Source organism: Durio zibethinus, chromosome 12 (assembly GCF_047325235.1).
Source record: "Durio zibethinus cultivar Kanyao isolate XHJ-2024 chromosome 12, ASM4732523v1, whole genome shotgun sequence".
Lineage (NCBI taxonomy): Eukaryota > Viridiplantae > Streptophyta > Magnoliopsida > Malvales > Malvaceae > Durio > Durio zibethinus.
Genome location: NC_143173.1, coordinates 15,098,680 through 15,113,030, shown reverse-complemented (window position 1 = coordinate 15,113,030; position 14,351 = coordinate 15,098,680). Strand labels below are relative to the sequence as shown.

The following is a 14,351-nucleotide window of genomic DNA, read 5'->3' as shown; positions in this document are numbered from 1 at the left end:
CACTAGAGGCCAATGGCAGCTGCAGAGGATCCATTTGGATAAGCGATAAACTTGATTATGGTGAAATTAAAAAAAAAAAAAAGAGTGAAGATGAGATTAATTATTGTAACGATACTAGACTTAAGTGTTAGGGTCTATGGAAAGTAAAGATGTCCCAGATTAAGCTAAAAAGGTTCGGCTTTAATCGCCTCTTGCCCTAAACTGTACCTTGTCAAAAAAGAAAAAGAATAAAAGCTTGCTGTTTGTTTCTGTTGTTATGGGTGCTATTAATCATGTTGTTTTGTGTATTACAACATGCAACTTCTGGGAACAGCTTGGATCATGATGTTGATAGAACAACCACAGCAATAGCATTATTACTGCAGGAAAATGGAAATATACAACTGCAAAACTCCAACAAGACGCAGACAAATGTTTAACTCAAAATGATAACCGCATTCGACTACAGATTACAACAAATCATGCAGAACAAGATTAATAGAGTCTCATAAAAATTAGCATATGAATTATATGAAATAGCATCATACCTGATGAAGAAACACAGATAACTGTCTCCCTCCTCCTTAGCCTCAAAAACAATGTAAGTTTTAAACAAAATAGCTCCTTGCAGCTTCTTCAAGGCTCAAACAACACAAACAAGTTCAATTCAACCACAATACAGAAACAAGTCAACAAAACCAGGTTCAATTGGTTGGATGAGAACAAATTATAGATATAAATAACAAGGATCAGCTCCAACTGAATTTCCAGCATCTATAGAATGGAGGAGGCAAAATTATTCACCCGTAGATGAAGAGTAAGAAGAAAATTATCATCCAGTGATATCAAGGCTGATAAACCTCAGGAAGCTGAAGACCAACACTTGCAGCTGATTTTCCAAGTGTTCTTTTCATTTCATCTGACCTATCTACTGCTATGTTGTAAGAGAACAATAAGTCCTGCCAAATAAGTATCAAAACCAGAAATAATCACATAAATTTCTTTTAGAAAACTTATGGCTTTTAAAAGAAAAAAATGAACTAGGTTATAGCATGAACAGGTATAAATTACCAAACTCCATAGAAGAAACATGAGAAAAAACAAGGAAACCATAGCTATATCCTCATTAGAGAAATCAATGACAAGCACATTAGGTCATGTTTGGTACACAAGATAAGATGATATTATAAATAGAATTAGATTAAATAATGCTATACTATCTTGTGTTTGATATGTGTAAGGAGGATTAAGATAGGATAATTTATTTATTGATCAAAATTATCCTTTCTTAAAATTATACAATTTAAATTATTGATATAATTTTTAAGGGTATGATAGGACATGTAAGTTCAATCCTATGGATTAAAAATAATCTTCTCCACTTTGGGAGGATTGAATTATCCTATACCAAGAGAATAATAATCCTTCTTATAATCCTATCATGTTCTTTAAATGCAAATCAAACATGATATAAGATGATTATCATCCTATCCTATCAATTATCCTATGCACTAAACATGACCTTATAGCCTTCTATTATTCAATTGACAGGTCTTAGAAGAAAATTTCATGCTTTTCATACCTCTTTAAAATAGCAAAACAATGCCATATTCCCTATAACATATTGTCCAACAACCAATATTAAATTAGGATTATCTTTTGCTACTAACAGAATGCATAGTTTTTTTTAATACTTGAGGTTATCAGGATTTGAATCCCGATAACTGTAATTAAAAGTCCAGCACTTTATCAACAGGCCACGTGACTATTGGAAACAAAATGCATAACTTTACTTTAAATATTTTAACAAATTGAAATAAACGACAAAAATTAAAAAGCAATTAGAAAATGCAACAATCAGAGGGAGTCAAAGCATGGCAGAGAAAATAAGATATGTGAAACTAAAACCAAACCAGTGAAAGATAGCAATACCTTGTGATGATGAACACTGTTAAGTAAAAAAATATAATCATTGGCAAGCTTAATCCTTTGGGTAACCAAAGAAGGGTCTGAAAGTTGACAGCTCTTCCTAAACTCTTGTGTTATATACTCACTAAAATGCCTCTTGTACTCTTCATTTCCAATGTGTTTTTTCACTGCTTTGAGAAGGTCACGATATACTTTAGCTGCAGCCAAAGCTTGTTGAGAACCCATTGTCAAGCCCTTCAATCTAATAAAAAGATTAAATTTTGCAATGTCAAAACTAACCAATGTCAACAATAACTCTTTCGGGCATTTTATCGAACAGTATGAAAACATCAATAAACCTGATTGAAATTTGAGTTTCAACCAATTTTGCTATAAATTTTTACACTAACCCAGAAATTAAAATGGTTTAAACTAAAGATATAATAAAAAAATCAAAGAAAAAAAAACTAATGAAGGTCCCCAAGCGGATATAACTGAAGAGTGAAGAGGGAGCTCACCTAGATCAGACTTCAGAGCATTTTTTTATTTCTTTTCTGCTTTATTGTTAAGTCTTACATCACCCATAAATGAAGAAGAAAATGAAGGCCCAAACCATTTGTTGAAAAAGGCCCAGCCCATGTTGTGATTTGTTTGGATTCTTCGTGATTGAGCGTTGATCAAATCAAACTTGAAAAAACAAAACAAAAATCAGATATTTCTTTCCATTAAAGAAGTGAAAGAGGAAATCAATTAGAGAGAAAATGTCAAGAGAGAAACCCAAACGAACCACTCTTCCTCCTGTTCAAGAGGTGTTCTTTTTTTTTTTTTACAATTGCTTTCAACAATTGTTTCTCGAAATCATTGGTAAAAAAAGATATCGAAATAAGATCATTTGTTTGGTAGCTGAGAAAACTGGAAAAAAAATGATAATTTTGAATTATTTTTACCTTTTTATTCCTGGTCCCAAATCTTTGTTTGCTTGGTAAGAAAATGAGGGATGTTGAATGTTGGGTGGAAACTGGAAAGTTTCATTTAAAAGAAGGAAATTTTAAACCTTTTGTTATTTATATTTCTGGGTTTTTAATTTTAGGTGTTTCCTTACAATCTAGATGTGGAAAGTTTTAATCTATGAAAAAGAAATCCTTTTTGTCTAATTAAGAGAAAACCAATGAAGAGTGGAGCTTTATATATGAGTATGATTGGACTTTATTTTAATGGTGAAGAATCATTCCTAATTGCATTGTTTTTATTTTTGATATGAAATGCAGAATATTGATAAATTGGAGAAAGCTATAAATGAGGGTAATTCCTATGGATCTCAACAGATGTACAAGTCTATCAGTGCACGGTAAGACTGTCCGCAATTTCCCAAATTTATGTTTTTAGAGTTACAGATTGCTAGAAATGATATTATCCTATCTTACTCAGACTCAAGAGTACGTGTCTGATATGGATGCATTCAACTTTTTTCTTTTTTTCCGGGCTTTTCCTTATATCTTGATAGTTGGAAAGCAATGGCCATGCCCATGGCAGATCCGAGAAATTTTTTTATTTTCCAATTTTTAGGGGTGTGAAGGGGAGCCTTGGCGCAATCGGTAAGGTTGTTGCCATGTGACCTGGTGGTCACGGGTTTGAGTTGTGGAAACAGCCTCTTACAAAAATGGAAGGAAAAACTGCGTACAATAAACCCTTCCCCGGTCCCTGCGCATTGCAGGAGCACTTTACGCACCGGGCTGCCTTTTTTTTTATATCTTTGGGGGTGTCTAGCTAAATATGTGGATCCACCCTGCTTGTACGTTGGACATGGGGGATTCAGAAAAAAAAAAATGAAAGGTCAGAGCAGCATAGGTATTAGTTGTGCTTAGAATCTTAGATGGAGCTTAATGGGGTGGATACCCTTGTAGTTGGATTAACAGCTTTGTAAGCTTGAGTAAGTTTAAGGTGCTGCTTATGTTATTCTTTGTTTCCAATTTCAATTTAGGGTTCTATATTAGTGGTAGTAGTTAAGGCAGCAAGTAATATGACTTTTTCTTTTTTGCATGCTTGGTATTTTCTTCTGCATTGGAAGACTTATCATTGATTATGAAACATGCATACTTTATTTCAGATATGTCTCTGCTCAAAGATATTCTGAGGCCTTGGATCTGCTTCATTCAGGTGCATGCCTCCAGTTGAAGCATGGCCAGGTTGTTATTTTCTTTCAAGTACATTGATCCTGAGCTTGATAGTCAAGGTTTTCCTCAAAGTTATATGCAAAAGCATCATGAAGTTGATGTTGGTTGTTCAAAATTTGGTTCCAAAATGATCGGAGGATGATTGTATACTAGTCCTATCTCCTTAAAGTAATCATCAGCTTAGAATCTGGGATTATTTCAGATTGGATAGGGTAATGTAAAAATTAAATTGAAACAAATATAAGATGACATCAATTCAGTAATTGCAAATATTTCATGATTAATACCCTTTACATGCATGGTTGATCTTCCTTTTAGCCAAGATATAACCTCAGATGTAAGAATGATGCAAATTAGCACAGCAACGTCTAGGATATCAGGCAGGCTAAGAATTATTTTTTTTGATAAATTTTTTTGGATTTTACTTGGTAATTACTTAAAAAACATTGTGCTCCTATGGAAACTAGAGGCTCTATGAAATTTCCATGAGGAAATTTGTTGTGTTGGTCTTGTTAATTGTTGTCCTTTACTTCATAGTCCATTGCTTTGAAATTACGGGAATAAAAATTCAGGTTACTTGTGGGGCAGAGCTTGCAGTCTTGTTTGTTGAGACACTTGTCAAAGGGAAAATTCCTTATGATGAAGACATCCTTGGTCAGTATATGCCCTGTCTTGTTTTTTGGTTTGCTTATCAGAACAAGTTGTGATGAATAGTTTATGGACTCTGCCTTCTTTTATTCTGAAGACCTAAGTATCTTTTATATGGAAAACAAACCTTCAAGTTAATTATATAAATTTATATATAGCTGTTTTTTCATATAGTTCTGCTACTTCTGTTGTTGTGATTATGACAAAATGTATATGTTAGACCGAGTCAGGAAAATCTATAAGGTGTTTCCTCAGATTCCACTGCCTAGTAACTTGGGAGTTGATGATGATGTTCAAGAACTTACTGAAGCTCTTGGGGCAGCAAAGACACGTGTAGAGGGCTGCTCATCATTCTTAAGAGCTGCTATAAAGTGAGAGATCATTCCCATATACTGTTAAAGTTACTCTTGATGGTTATATTAAAATTAATTTGTTTCAGCTGCCTTAGTAAAATGTCTGAGTTATTTTATCTTCATTTCTTGATAGTTAAACTGTTCGAAGGGATCTGCTAATTGCAAGTTTTGATCAGCTATTTTCTTTCTTTTAATAATTGCTGTGCTATGTCTTCATTAGAAAATGCCTCAAAATTTCTAGAAGTGTTGTCTAATTGCTCTTATACTAGTCTGGTTATGTTGTTTAAAGTGAATTGTGGGACAATGCTCAGCCTTTCCCATTTTCCTATTATTTATGGTGGTTAAATTTATTTGATAGATGAATCATAGCCTTTCCAGATTGTGATTAAAAGATATTGCAAAATTGAATTATCTGCGGAGGCATAAGATTAGGCTGTTTATGATCATGAACTTACACTTTGTTGAATAAGTGGAAGTGAAGGATATGAAAACAAGGGAGAGAATGAAAAAGTTTTTTAAAAAAATTAAAAATTTTAACTTCGTTAAATATTATTGTATTTTCTCTGAACTGTTTTGCTTATTTTGGGTTTTAGGTGGTCTGCGGAGTTTGGTGCTCACAGGAATGGTGATCCTGAACTGCATGTGATGCTAGCTGAATACATATATTCCGAATCTCCTGAGTTGGTAGGTTTGGAAGTTCAGGTTTAGGCTTCGGTTTTTCTACGTCAATCGCACATTTGTTCTTGTCCCTTGCTCCTGCTGCTATGAATCACTTTCATGAAGTTTTCCTTTGTCCTAATTTACAAGACGAAGATAAATGCAAAAACACATTATGATCATGAACTTTATCTTTAGAATATTGGTAATAATTACAAGAAAAGTTAGCTAATTGGTTGGGACTTTGCTTTGGGTATTTGGAGTTACTGTTATTTTGTAAACAGCATCATTTTCACAGTGGTTTCTTTCTTCAGATCCTTTTATGCTCTACTAAAAGATGCTTGGGCAAATAAATTAGATGCTTCCACTTACCAGCCACACAAGCCTTTGAAACTATCCTATATCAAGTTCCTCGTTGTGCAATATTTGTCATTACTTTGCAGTTCAAAGGTCCATTCACTAGTTGACATGCTTGTGCATGCCGACAATCATATGATGTTTTTTTCACAGGACATGGCTAGAGTGTCGTATTATTTTGTTAGAGGAAACAACCCAAAGAAGTTTGCATCTGCTTTAGTAAATTTCATGGGCAAGGTTAATTCTCTTCTCTTTCTCTTGCATTGTCATGAAGATGGTTTGAGGCATACAAATCAAAGTCATATTTTGTTGTGTAACAGTACAATATGTAACAGCCGTACAGTAATATAGATACATAATAGTTTATATTTGTATATAATTTATTGAAACTTTCACTCATCTTCAGATTTTGTTGCATGTATTTCTACTTTTGCTAGGGAGATTCTACATCTAAGCCTATTACTTATTATTGTTGAAATTAATTTATTACTTCTAAGACACTTTTTTCTGTCATTCTCAACTCCAGCCTTTGAATTGTTCAGAAGAATTAAGCTATACAAATTTGGTCTTTACTTTAGTGATGAGTGCTTAAATATTTCAAATTTCTGGGTTAAGAAACTATGCTTATTTCAAGGAACTAGAATGTTGGCCATCAAAAATGCATGGAAGATGGCATAACTCAATCAATGTACTTGAATTTCAAGTTCCATCGCTATGATTTACTGCAAGTATTACTTTTCCTTTGATACTTGTATAATGCAATGAACTGATACACTTTTCAACCATGCAGTGCTATCCTGGTGAAGGTGATATGGCCATTGCACGAGCAGTTCTTCTGTAAGCCCACTGAAAAACTGCTCACTTGGCCTCTAATTTTACTGTTCCTATTGCCACTATTTTTTGGGGCACAATCAATAATATGGAAACCTGTAATCTTGACCTTACAGCTTAAATTTCAGTCCTACTCGATGTCAAAACTCTATGGTCAATAAGATATCGTGTCATTCATTGTTTCCCCTCTCAAAGTGGCCCCTTGTACTTCTATAAACTTAAATTATCAATTTAACATGCCATTTTGACAGCATTATTGAAAAGACACTGACTGCTCTCAACCTGTATATTTATTTCTTATTTAATTTCAAAAATATTCATGGTCTGAAAAGCACCTGTTCATATCAAAATTAGATTGGATGGCCGAATAGAACTTCACATTTTTGCTTGATCTTTTAGAATATTTTATTCATGTGAATAGTCTAAACAAAATCCATCAATGGAATCATTTGACTGAATTATAATGACGTGCCATTCTTTATGGTGTTTCTTTTGGCACTCAAATCAGTTGAACTTTCCTAGTGACTGTTATAAATTTCCATCAATTATAGGGATTTTAGTTTTTTCTCGACCTTCACATGGTCAAACTTGGCAATACAATTGAGGCTATTGCTTCTGCTTATAATGTTGTGATAAACTGTGTAGTAATGAAGCAAATTTACTTTTGCATGGTAGGTATTTGTCTATGGGTAATCTTCGAGATGCTAATTGCCTTATGGATGAATTGAAGGAACAAGTGGCATCCCAAGAGCTCAATTTCCCTCAATCAGATTTGATTCAGTTTATCTCTTGTCTCTTGCTTACGTAAGTTATTTTTCTTTTGTTCCTTCCTCAGTTCATTCTCCATCTATAGGGAACAGTCCTACTATCCTTAATGCAAGTAGGTGTGGATGCACTGTTGTTGAATACAGGATTAATGTCATGAATGGCCCCTAAACTATAGTGAAATGTTCAATGTGGTACTTGAACTTTAAAAATTTCCAATGTGATGCCTGGACTATGAATCTATTAACTAATATGATACTTATCTCTAACGTGGTTAGCTTCAAAGGATAACACATGAAGTACCTCATTAGTAAACAGATTCATAGTTTAGGTACCACATTAGAGATTTTTAAAGTTTGGGTACCACATTGAGCATTTCCCTATTGTCTAAAGGCTATTCATGACATTAACCCTTGAATATAATGTGGAGTGATATGTTGATGATATTGCTCTGCTTTGTTATTGGAGGGAAGTTGGTGTTCTCTACAATTTGATTTAAGGGTGATATAATGCTTTAATGTACACCAATACATTGAAATTTTTGGGAGGATTAGAGAAAAGGGCTGGGGGATTAAAGTTTATAGTTTTTTCCTCAAGTTTGTAAGTGGTCAGATTTCCAAGGTTTATTTGCTTGGATTGCACTTCCTTGGCATTAAGTATTATTACTGACAACAGAAATTATAACCAAAGCCGCTCTCATCTCCAAACCATAGCATAACTGTTTTTGGTTTTGATTTTGGTCTGGGGAGCTATAAAAACCAGAAAATCCAACAATGGTTGTTAGTTAATGCTAGTGTTTTACTTTTTAATCCATCAAACAAAACCATCTCCTTTTACTTTTAAGTTAAAAGCACCATGGTCAGTTTTCGGCTTAGAGTTAAGCCACCATAGTCTTTCCATGTTTGGTAAATGGAGCACGGTCTGATAAGTTGTTTTGAAAACTCTTTTGTATGCAGGTTGGAAACAGAAGCCTTGCCTCTTTTTAATATATTGAGAGTGAATTTCACATCTAGCATAGACAGAGAACCTGCATTCAATGCGGTGCGCAATCATTTTTTCCCAATTAGAATACTGTTATTCTGATTGTTATTTCCTCTCTTGTAAAACGTGTTTTCCACTTTATTTTCAGTTCCCAGCTGGGATGTAACCATTATCATATATCTGCCAAGTGGCCTTTATTTACCGATTTTATCATGTCTTAGGCTTAGAGTAAGCTTACATGCATCAGATTCTAACACAAACATGATGGTTCAGTTGCTAGATGACATTGCGGAAAAATTCTATGGTGTAAAGCGTAGAAATCCTCTTGAAGGGATGTTTGGCGAATTATTCAAGGTGATTATCTACATACCTGTTCAAACTCTTGAAACTGTTGTGCTTTCAGGCATTTTAAGAAATTTCTGGCATAAAAATGTCATCTTATTAAATAAATCACCTGAAGATTGAAGCTTAGTCCTGGATACCTGATCCAATTCAATTAGTCTCTATATCTTTTATCTACTTTCATTGGTTAGCATCAGTAGTTTCTCATCATGAGCATGAGCCGCCATTTTGCAGCAATACATGGTAACATGAGTTACCGGGCATTTTGTCCCATCGTATTTCTCAAATTTGGGGACTTCAAATTTTGACGGGATAACTACATCTGGAGCTAAACATAGTTCAGCTGCATCTATAGAGCCAAAATAATCCACTCCTTCGATAGCTCACACTCTCTCCTCCAAAATATTCATTTTCTATTGGGAGCTTGGCTCTTCTATTACCTTAGAGGGTTTTGCTTTCAACCTCTCCTTCTCCTTAAGGTCATTAAAATCAGGGACTTCAACTGGGTCTGCTATCTTTACCCCAAAGGTGGGGTTAGTGTAACTGCGATATGATACTTTAGGATAAGTGTAAGCATATGTCCCAGAAAATGGCATGTGTGGGGTCTCGGATTCTATTTTTCTATTAAACAATTTGTTTCCAGTTATAACCTTTTTCCGATGCATGTTTTTGATTATAAATGTGCAAACAAGAACACTGATCTTCGAAGAATAGCTTACGGGGAAAGGATTCTTACTAGGAATGCTTTTAACTTATGGTACAGATGACATGATGAGTAATAACACGGCATCAGCTCGAATCTCCCGGTGCCTTGACAGATCCGGAATTGCTGGTTTCATTGTTCCTTCGATGCAATAACATTAATAATACTGCAAAGTATTTCAGTTGCCTACCTTAGATGTTATGGCCTTTATGAAAGAAGGTTTTGTAAAACATACCCTGAATTCTTTCATGTGATTTGATTCACTAGGAAGAAAAAGGGTCCATGTGGAACAATTGACCTTTGATCTAAGTTTTAAGGTTGCCAGGCAACTGATGATAGTATTGAACAGCTGATTGTATTTTTTTCATTTAGCAATGAAAAATCAATCAAAAGAGAATGCATTTTTGTTTTAATCAATATTTCAATTATGTTTAGTTTGAAATTACTGTTGTTTTGATCAAATTTGGAAAACATCCTGGGCAATTTCTCAAGCTCAGCAGCAAATTGAAAGCTATAGAATATGCCAAGATGTCATATCATTGAAGGGTAGTAGTCTTAATAGTAAAAGGTAATATTAGCATTAAGAGTTTCATAATTTTAAACATGATATAGTGACGTAATATAAAAATGATACGAAAAAAAAAAAGAAAAAAAAAAGAAAAATAAGATGCAAATTTATTCACTAAAATTCTTTCACTTGAAAACAAGACATTCTAGTTGTTCAAATATTATCAGTAAACATCCTTTACAATGTGCAACAGCATGTTTTGCAGGATTTACATCAACATAAAAATTAGAATGATTCAGGTCTCATTTCAGCTTAGAATTCTATCACCAAAGCCCCATTGAAATCAATGGCCTCAACCTGCTTAGTTAAAACATTAACTTGATTCTCGAAATCGAATAAATTTTCATTGCCATCACGATTAAGTGCACTTGTGTCTTCATTCTGATCCACAGATGACATCTTAACAATTTGAGTGACATGTTCTTTGTTCCCAGGTTGAGTTTTACCTTTGTCCTTTCCTTTCAAATATGATCCCGAACCATTAGTTTTTGAGCCATATCCATAGCTTGATTCACAGGATACATCAGTCTCAGCTTTGGAGCTTGTTGCAAGAGAGCTTCTGATTGTCCCAGAAACTGTAAATTGTCCAGCACAATTAGGCTTGATACCCCTGAAACTTTGGTTTCCAGTTTGCAGACAACCCAGCTTTTTCTCCTTCACACTAGCTGTCCTTGTTGATGTTCTTGGTGGTTGAATCTTACCGTACTTTACTTTATTGGGAGTGCCATTGATATGATTCGTGCCACTTCTGATTTTTGAAGCATTTTGCATACCAGAATGAAACTTTAGACCTCCATTTGGAGTTAGTGCCCCAGAATTTTCCTGTCAATGGAAAAAGGATCATTCAACAGGAAGAAAACTCACCAGTCAATGGAATGAAGAAAATAAATAGAGAAACCAACCACATCAAAAAATCCAATCTTTGGCGATGGCAGTCGAAGGCCAGAAGGTTTTCGCACAAAGGGTTGATCACTAGAACACTTCTCAGTGTCCGAGCCTTGAGAATTGTTCACAGGAACCCCTCTGTTGAAGGCATTATCGAGGCTCTTTGTAAATTTATTAGATCCATGATTCACAGAAGCTGAGGATTCAGAAGACCAACAATCAATGGAACTAGAAACTGATGTGCTTGAAGACTTGGGTGTGGATAGTAAGTCAGTAGGCTGAGAAGAATCTATCTGTTTGCATTCGTGTCTGGTTAAAGATCTTATAGGAGTCCTATCATTTGAATAAGAAGCAGCCAAACCATTATTTCTTCTCAGAGAGTTTGGAGATTTATCCATTGAAGCAATCTGACCACAAGCTGATCCTGAAAGATCTCTGGAGGCAATGTGGAAACATGATGAAGCTGGCTCTGGAGATGGTGTTGAACTGGGGATAAAACTACCATAGTCACCAAAAGGTTTCTTCACCATATTTCGTCCTACAACCATCAAACAAAGATCCGAAAACAATTTTATTTCATCAGAAATGGAATGTAACCCTCTATGAGTAGATCAAAATTTATGGCAATGTTTACCAGGTACAGCTTTTCTGATTTTGTTCACTTTCATGTTGTTTGCACCCAATGAAGCCCTTTTGGTTGTAGCAGATGAGAGAGGGTTGGCCTGGCTAAATCCCTTTGACAGCTTAGCAGAAGACGATGAATCAGGTTCACCTCTTCGAGTAGCATGCTGTTTTGACCATAAGTAATAAACTCAAGTCAGTCATAACAACTCAGCCAAGCATTAAAAGTGAAAGGAGATTCAGAAACTCAGGTGCTTCTCTTTAAAGGTCAGCTAGAGCATATCTCAGCTCTCAAATGAAACATGGCTGAGATGCAGGCATCCAGAGAGTCTATTTCACTATCCTGAAGTGAACATACCTGTGCTTGAGGAGGATTGATGGCTTCATTTGCTGTCTTCGCCACTCCATTGGCACTAATTTTTTGCGTTCTGGAAACCGGCAAGGGTTTAATCTGAAATTTTGACATAAATGTGTCTCAAAAAGACCATAAATACTGCCAGTTGTGACACAAAAAAGGAAAAAAAAAAAAAAAGACTACAAACCCTCACTGATGAAGTGGCATCCAGCCTTTTTGAAGCTGCATAGAAGCAGCAGACTTGATAAGCATAAGGGAAAAAGAATGTGAGAACCAATTCATTTTGTAAAACAATCATATCAACCACAAGTTATCCTTTCTAATCCTGACTAAGCCTCTAGCACATCATATTGCCAGACTTAATTCAGTTGATTCATGCAGTCATATTAAAAAGTGAGATCTAACAAATCTGACATTCAAATATCAACATCTGCAACCCTTTCCCCTATCCCTAAGCTACGGCCTCTTTTGTACCAAAAAAAGGCACTATTACAATCAAACCTTGGAAAGCCTAAAGTGCATTAACCTACAAACTTGACAGGAATGATTGCCCCGTTAAGTTCCCAATAAAGACATGATCAAAGCAGATGATACTTACAATGGGGTTTTGGTATGCCTTTTTGAATTTCAAGTTTGCAACTTGAATTGACCATATTGTATGCTTTGCTTGATTTTTGCATGGAGGTTTTCATATCATCAAAAAGATCAATCTCAAGACTTGCCAAGGAGTAATCACTATCCATTGTAGAGTTCGATTCAGCAGATTTCCAGAATTCTTCTTCAATTCCAGGAAGTGTATGTGTTTCAGACTTCTTATATCCTTTATTTACCATAGACAACTCTTCTGGATCCAATACCCCTAAGCATAAAAAAAAACCCAAAAAAATTGAAAATTGTAAACCTGGCAATTCATGTATATTGTTTGTTTATTTTATGTCTAATACTTGTAAAACACGAAAATTTAGAGTTACAATTTGTGTGGATATGCCAAATACAAAACATATTGGTTCTTTTTTCAAAATCATACCATAAAACCATATTGTGAGGCAAAATTGCTGGAAGAGCTGTAAAGAAGCATACCTGCACTTGTAAAAAAGGCAGTATCCCAAGCTAAACTTCTTCGGGCAATGCACTCACCAATTCTACTTGCTGCCATGGACTCAGAAGGTAAAGCACTCGCTTCTTTGAGTCCATTGTCTCCATCATGAATATTCAAAGTCTCAAACAACTCCTCAGGATCCAAAACTCCTGAGAATATAAACAAAATTTTGTGACAATAAACTTGCAATTCAATGAATCATCATATTGACAATGGAAAGCCTTGGAATTTTTCGGCCATTTTAGAAGCATAAAACAACCTGGACTTGTGAAAAAGGCACTATCCCAAGCCAAACTCTTGCGCAAATCACACTTGGACTCGAACCTTTCAGGCTTTTCTTCTTCTTCCCTTTGCCTTGGTGCATCTTTTGCAGTCTCAATCAGCCTGAAACCAGCAATGTCAACCTTCTTTATGTTCCTTGAAGCCTCTGCAAAATTATAGTTCATCATGAAATTTATTCATTCAACACATATGCAAAAGAAAGGGAAATGATCAATCAAATTGAATCCTAATATTATCCCAAATTTAATGGCTTAAAATTAAAATTTTCATTATTTCTGTCAAATTCAATCTATATCATAAAAAAAAAAAAAGATTCTTTTTCTGTAATGGAATTGCCTAAAATGGAAGATCATCAATTTATTCTTTCCTTAAACAATGATGCGTTACCAAGCACAAAGATTTATTCTTTATTGAAAAAAAATAAAACCCAAGAAATTAAAACCAAGAAACAAACAATTATAAAGAATTCAAGTGTTTAACTTTCCTCTGTTTTCCTCTGTTTTTCTTAATATCCAAACAAATAAAAGAACCAAAACCCAGAAGAAATAACGTACCAGGGAATTGAAATTCCTGCAAAACGCTTCTTTTGGATGACATTTTCTTCTTCAAGATTAATCTTTCTTCTCTGTTTTTTCGTGCCTTAAAGACATGTGAAGAGAAAAAAAAAAAAAGGTGAGAGGGAAAAGTCGAAACTTTTTTAAAAATTTAGAAATGAAGATTTTGACTGATTAAATTGTAATTATTACTAATTATTGGGGCGGATTTTTGGTTAATGAATTAAGACAAGAAGATTCTTACTTTTGTCTTAAAAATGGGAATACAATAAAGGCACCCAATACAGCA

The 14,351-nt window shown here is 34.6% G+C and overlaps 3 protein-coding genes across 8 annotated transcripts; 1 reads left to right on the top strand and 2 right to left on the bottom strand.

Moving 5' to 3' along the window:
• Positions 1-478: 478 nt before the first annotated feature.
• Positions 479-3,128, bottom strand: LOC111298057 (uncharacterized). Of its 2 annotated transcripts, XM_089740711.1 has the most exons (4): positions 2,835-3,128; positions 2,406-2,574; positions 1,912-2,149; positions 479-938 (listed from the first exon to the last, which is right to left on the bottom strand). In XM_089740711.1, the coding sequence occupies exons 3-4, from the start codon at positions 2,131-2,133 to the stop codon at positions 825-827; spliced, it is 336 nt and encodes a 111-aa protein (XP_089596837.1). In that variant the 5' UTR covers positions 2,134-2,149; positions 2,406-2,574; positions 2,835-3,128; the 3' UTR covers positions 479-824. The 2 variants fall into 2 exon arrangements, with proteins under 2 accessions (XP_089596837.1, XP_022748493.2); XM_022892758.2 differs by lacking the exon at positions 2,835-3,128 and having other exon boundaries at positions 2,406-2,678.
• Positions 2,578-10,111, top strand: LOC111298056 (protein GET4-like). Of its 5 annotated transcripts, none has more exons than XM_022892756.2 (12): positions 2,578-2,696; positions 3,156-3,235; positions 3,995-4,073; positions 4,634-4,715; positions 4,930-5,080; positions 5,656-5,746; positions 6,230-6,313; positions 6,867-6,913; positions 7,583-7,711; positions 8,629-8,713; positions 8,927-9,007; positions 9,759-10,111. In XM_022892756.2, exons 1-12 carry the CDS (start codon positions 2,649-2,651, stop codon positions 9,765-9,767), a joined length of 966 nt encoding a protein of 321 aa, XP_022748491.1. In that variant the 5' UTR covers positions 2,578-2,648; the 3' UTR covers positions 9,768-10,111. The 5 variants fall into 5 exon arrangements, with proteins under 5 accessions (XP_022748491.1, XP_089596834.1, XP_022748492.1 ...); XM_089740708.1 differs by lacking the exon at positions 9,759-10,111 and adding an exon at positions 9,230-9,752; XM_022892757.2 differs by lacking the exon at positions 6,230-6,313.
• Positions 10,112-10,350: 239 nt separating this feature from the next.
• LOC111298055 (uncharacterized) lies at positions 10,351-14,215 on the bottom strand. Its single transcript, XM_022892755.2, has 9 exons — positions 14,063-14,215; positions 13,486-13,653; positions 13,208-13,375; positions 12,726-12,986; positions 12,315-12,349; positions 12,131-12,223; positions 11,786-11,939; positions 11,169-11,689; positions 10,351-11,088 (listed from the first exon to the last, which is right to left on the bottom strand). The coding sequence occupies exons 1-9, from the start codon at positions 14,103-14,105 to the stop codon at positions 10,519-10,521; spliced, it is 2,013 nt and encodes a 670-aa protein (XP_022748490.2). The 5' UTR covers positions 14,106-14,215; the 3' UTR covers positions 10,351-10,518.
• Positions 14,216-14,351: the final 136 nt, after the last annotated feature.

Excerpts from the sequence above, each read along its gene's own strand:
- LOC111298056 (XM_089740708.1), top strand. The coding sequence starts at position 2,649 with ATGTCAAGAGAGAAACCCAAACGAACCACTCTTCCTCCTGTTCAAGAG. Across the intron at positions 4,074-4,633 it reads TCCAGTTGAAGCATGGCCAG|GTTACTTGTGGGGCAGAGCT; the intron begins GTTGTTATTTTC and ends ATAAAAATTCAG. Across the intron at positions 6,914-7,582 it reads ATTGCACGAGCAGTTCTTCT|GTATTTGTCTATGGGTAATC; the intron begins GTAAGCCCACTG and ends TTTGCATGGTAG.
- LOC111298057 (XM_089740711.1), bottom strand. The coding sequence starts at position 2,133 with ATGGGTTCTCAACAAGCTTTGGCTGCAGCTAAAGTATATCGTGACCTT. Across the intron at positions 939-1,911 it reads ACAGTGTTCATCATCACAAG|GACTTATTGTTCTCTTACAA; the intron begins GTATTGCTATCT and ends CTTATTTGGCAG.
- LOC111298055 (XM_022892755.2), bottom strand. The coding sequence starts at position 14,105 with ATGTCATCCAAAAGAAGCGTTTTGCAGGAATTTCAATTCCCTG. Across the intron at positions 12,224-12,314 it reads ATGCCACTTCATCAGTGAGG|ATTAAACCCTTGCCGGTTTC; the intron begins GTTTGTAGTCTT and ends TCAAAATTTCAG. Across the intron at positions 11,690-11,785 it reads AATCAGAAAAGCTGTACCTG|GACGAAATATGGTGAAGAAA; the intron begins GTAAACATTGCC and ends TGATGGTTGTAG.